General features: G+C 55.5%; 1 protein-coding gene across 1 annotated transcript; it reads right to left on the minus strand.

Annotated features, from left to right (window-relative positions):
- Positions 1-498: 498 nt before the first annotated feature.
- On the minus strand, positions 499-4,476 carry WDR18 (WD repeat domain 18; the record flags this gene model as incomplete). Its single annotated transcript, XM_009579024.1, has 6 exons — positions 499-623; positions 737-801; positions 1,026-1,169; positions 1,797-1,938; positions 2,470-2,603; positions 4,366-4,476. Coding segments are annotated over 6 exons (721 nt in total), but the record flags the coding sequence as incomplete, so codon positions are not given.
- Positions 4,477-4,789: the final 313 nt, after the last annotated feature.

A 4,789-nucleotide genomic window follows, 5' to 3' on the forward strand; every position in this document is an offset into this window, starting at 1 on the left:
TAATTGCTGATCTGAGCCTGTAAAGGTTTGTTTGCATGGTTTATCGGAGCCATTAGACTGAAATCCCAGACGACTGCTTATATCAGATTCACTTCAGGCCTAATGAGCTCATGGGTGCTCGTTGCTGGGGTCACAGAGACAGTCTCTTCTCCAGACACATCCTCCCACAGCCTCCCCAGGCATTAGGGTGCGTGTGGGGCAATCGCTCCCTTTGGAAAACAAGAAGGAAGATCCTGGATGTCCTCAGCGGCAGGGTGAAATCTATGACTCACTCCCTGACAGTGCACAGGGGGGTTGTTAACAGACATGGGCAAGGTCAAAACATTACTCCAGACAGCTAAGGCGTCCCTCTAATGCCTCTATCCTTCCTGGAGGTGTGAAGCAAGTAGCAGAGAAGTGCCTGAAGTGCCCAGGGCAGCATCAGAGCAGCAGAAGTGAGACAGCAGTGGCCTTTGGCAGTTGAGGAGGAAAGGATCCCGGAGATAAGGGCATGCCTACCTTTGTGATTCATCGTCTTCAGGCACTGCTTGCTCTGGATATCCCACAGCCGGACTGTTTCGTCATGTGAGCCAGAAAGCAGCAGGCTGCCGTCCGTGGAGACCGACAGACACGTCACCTGGTTCCTGGAATGGGGAAGAGGAAGTTTAAACTCAGGATGACCCGAGGACTGCCAGAAACTGGTGAGGTGGGCAGACGGGGGCGATGAAGTGTTTGGTAGGTATGTCTGGTCCCTCACCTGTGCCCTTTGAAGACCTTCCCGTTCTCCCGCTCTGTCTGGAAGGTCCGGTCTCTCTGGACCGGCTGCAGAAATGAAGGAAGGAAGGGAGAAAGCAGCTTAAGATCAGGAAGACTGAAGTCAGCAGGTTCATCACTGTGTCTGGAGGGGGCAGAGGAGATACAGGGGAACCCAGGCCCTCCCACGCCCTGGCAGGTCACACCAGTCACGTAGGCGGGGAGGTGACAGTAGCTCAGGGTGCCACGTCAAGGCTGGGCTGCTGAGCAGATCTGCAGCCCCACGCACTCACCCAGGCACAGAGGTCAACCTGGAAGATGGATCCGTCCATGCCGCCGCAGAACATGTGATACTCGGAGAGGTCAAGAGTCACAGCCATGATCCCCACATCGAAGAGGACAGACAGCAGGAGCTCCCCAGATGAGACTTCCCAGAGCTGGAGTGAGAGGGTACAGGAGAATTAGGGGCTTAAATGTTAATGGCAGGATTGGAAGAACACGCTACTGCTTATCAGCACCTGCCCAGTGGCAAGCTGGCAGCATGTACCAGCATCCCCTCCTTGCTGCGGATGGGGAAACTGAGTCCAAGGCATAAGACCGGGAAGACCCAGGATCAGCCTCTTTGTGACCACGAGACAAGTTTCCCAGGCAGCTCCGAAACAGCCCTTAACCCCCTCGCGTGCCCATCCTGCCCCCCTGGGCAGACCCCTCTCAGCAAGGCAGGAGGAGCAGGCTGCGCAGCCTGCTCTGGTCCTGCCCCTCGAGACTAAAGGACGTCAGCGAGGGGAATCAGAGGTGCTGACCCCAAGATTCCCCAGGAGAAGAGGGACTGTAAAGCACGCGGAGGCCCAGCCCGAGGGCAGGTGCAGAGAAACTGCTGGTGTTTGGAGAGGCAAAGCCCACTAGGTCTGGCAGCTCTGAGTCATCACAGAGACAGCCAAGAAATTCAGCTACTGCAACCCTCACCGACGGCTTTGCTGCAGCCCAGCAGAAACTCTGCTTTAACCCTCTGGTGCCTGCGCACCTCTGGGACTCTTGTTCAGTGGGACGGAGCCAAGCCTTACCTTCGCTGTCTGGTCAAGGGAGGCTGTGGCAGCTCGTGCCAAGGGCCCTCCAAAGCCACAGCACAAGTCCGTGATGGGGAGGCTGTGTCGGGACCACACGTGGCGAGGGTCGGGGATCTGGGAGGGCTCTGCCTGCAGCACGCTGTAAGGGAGAACAGAGAGATGGTTGGCACGGCTGGTCAGCGAGAGCGATGCTGGGGATGCCAGAGCAAAGCGGCTGCAGGGGGAGCTGGCCAAGGCTCTGCTTCCTCCGCGATGGCTCTCCTGGCTGCAAGGACCAAGCAGGACACAGAAGCTGTCAGCAGCCACAGCACATGCGGTACCGAGGTCGAGGGCCATCCCAGAGGACACAGAGACCTCAGCTGCCATTAGCAGGGAAAGGGCACAATCCACTCTGTGTCAAGCAGGGAAAAGAAGTCAGAGCCATATGCCACAGCTTGGGAAACTCAGATGAGACACTAGGAAAAAACCTTTCTGGCAGCGAGGATAACAACAGTGGAACAGCCGCCTAAGGAGGGCACAGGCTTTACGAACAGCTTAGACACACGGGCTTAGGCAGAGCTGATTCCGCCTCTGGGAAGCGGTGGCTGATCTCTCGTTCTAATATTCCTCACCCAGATGCTCCCTGTGCCCCGTACGAATGGGCTGAGACCTCCCCGCGGGCCACCGTTACCTGTAAAGGTTCCACACCAGGGCCAGACAGTCCTTTGCCCCTGAGAGAAAGTGGCTGCTGTCGTCAGTAAAGCAGAGGCATGTGAGGTCCTGGTAGTGTCGGTTCAGGATGGCTAGGAGGTTCCCGTTGGAGACCTAGAGCAAGGGAAAGGGCAGGAGAATATTAAGAAAGGAGCACTGAGATGCCCCAGAATAACGTAGCGCCCTGCCCTCAACGGTTGTGGGTGCAACAGCACCTGCAGCTCCATCCCCAGCTGGGCGCCGCTGTGCCAGGCGCGAGCAGAGCGGAGAGGCCCCGCGCCGTGGAGCTGCGCAGAACATGGTGGAGAGTGGAGGCGGCAAGCAGAGTGAAAAGGGAAGGTCGTGGTGACCGCGCGAGCCCATTGGCACCTCACTGATGGCAACTGACACAATCAAGGTGCAACCGGTACAATCACATACGCTTATGACCGAAGGTAAATACAGCAGAACACAGTTTGAAGAGGTCCTGCCCATGTTAACTCTGGAACCTAGTGATGCCAGTGCCATTTTTCCAGTCAAGGCACAAGGGTGCAGTAAACATTTCCTGTTTGCTGTTAGTATTACTCTGGTCACTTCCAACCTCCCACATCTAACAAGACGGCTGCGGAGGTTACGAAAGCCGGGCTCTGCAGGAGGCTGTGTGCCACCCCAGGGGTTGTTGCATTTCAGCGTGGCTGCACGGTCTCGGGCCAATGGAGGCGTTAGGGTGGGTAAGGAGTTCCCTAAACCTGGAGCTTTTCTTGTTGAAAGGCAACACCGCAGATAGGGAGAGAACCAAGGAGGCAGCGAGGGAACCCTGTATAAAAAAACAGAATCGACTCCCTCTCGTTGTCTGAATTACACCTAAAAATAAAACCAAATTGCAATTCAATGGAGAACAAGTGGTTTCACAGAGAAGGCACAAAACTAGGGCTCTTGGGCCCATTTCCAGCTCTATGATGGTTTCCACGCAGCCTCTCCAAGGTGCCTGTTCCCTCTGCCAGGAGGACAGTGCCGTCACCCACTCCAGGCAGACGCTCGGAAGCGTTTGCAAGGCAAGCCTAGCTGGGGACAGACGGAAAGGGCCACGTTCTGCAGATGAAGCACAGATCAGCTCAGAGCATCACAAGCGAGTAACTCCCACGTGCTGCAGTCTCAGCCCAGCATTCCTTGTGAGGGCTTTTTTCCCCAACATTGCCACAAGCACATTTTTAAAAGAAGAATCTGATAAATTAAGATATTGCTGCCCACATAACAAGGCTCAGAAACAGCCCCCAGGACTGAGAGTTTTCCAAGTTAGACATCTCGGTGTTTAATCCCGGGGCTCAGAACAAGCTTGTTCTTTTATTTGCTTGGTGAAGTGCTTAGAACGTAGTGTAATTCCCACGTAACACACCACTAATTAAAAATAGAAGGATGATGACCAGAGCACAGCAGTCTCTGCAGACATCCAGATCACAAGTCACATACAAATATTAGGCTAAAACGTGGAAGAAGTGCTAAAGGAAAACGCAGTCCTGTGTTTCCGCTTTGAGAGAGCAACATCTGACCCCTGCGGCACCTGTAGCAGCTTGGAAAGAGAAGGAAAGAACAGACCTAAGCCTCATCCAGCAACTCCCACCACAATTCCCTTTCCTCCCTGCTTTGACAAGCCGCCCCGTAGTCTGCATGCCCACGGAGGCCACCGAGCAGCCAGCCCCAGCCCCTCGGGGCAACACGGAGCCCAGACTGCACCAGCGACAGCTCTAATGTACATGACCCAGCCAAGCCTTCGCCCCGCTGTGGAGCCCAGATAATGTGGATTTAATGACACCTGACGGGACAAGGGCACTCGTTAACTGTACAGGATGGGAATCTCTACACCCCCATTCCCCGGGCCAGCTGGCAGCCCCCTTACCTCCCACAGGTAGATGCTCTCAGCAACGCCAGCCAAGATGTAGAGCCCGTTGGGAGAAGCTGTCAGGCAGGTCACCGGCCCAGGGCATATGATCTTCTGCTGGAGCTGGTCCTGGGGACACAAAGAACACAGAGACCCTTCAGTAGGGGCTGGAGTACGGGAGGGAGAGAGAAACAAGACCCTGGTTCAGTTGAGACCGGCCCGTGGGAGAAGAGGCAGCTCAGGCAGCGTCCGACGCGCTGCGGCTGCCTGCGTTTGAGCCATGACCTCAACCCACATCAGCAGCGCCGCGGTTCGGAGAGTCAATGCCGAAGAGGAAGATGATGGAGGAGCACAGTCCATATGTCCAAATCACATCGAATTGCTCTGCATTTTGCTGGTTTTGTTGCAGTTGCTTTGTGTTTGGCCCTGCAGGGAAAAGGTA

The sequence above is a fragment of the Fulmarus glacialis genome, unplaced genomic scaffold (genome assembly GCF_000690835.1).
Source record: "Fulmarus glacialis isolate BGI_N327 unplaced genomic scaffold, ASM69083v1 scaffold41585, whole genome shotgun sequence".
Lineage (NCBI taxonomy): Eukaryota > Metazoa > Chordata > Aves > Procellariiformes > Procellariidae > Fulmarus > Fulmarus glacialis.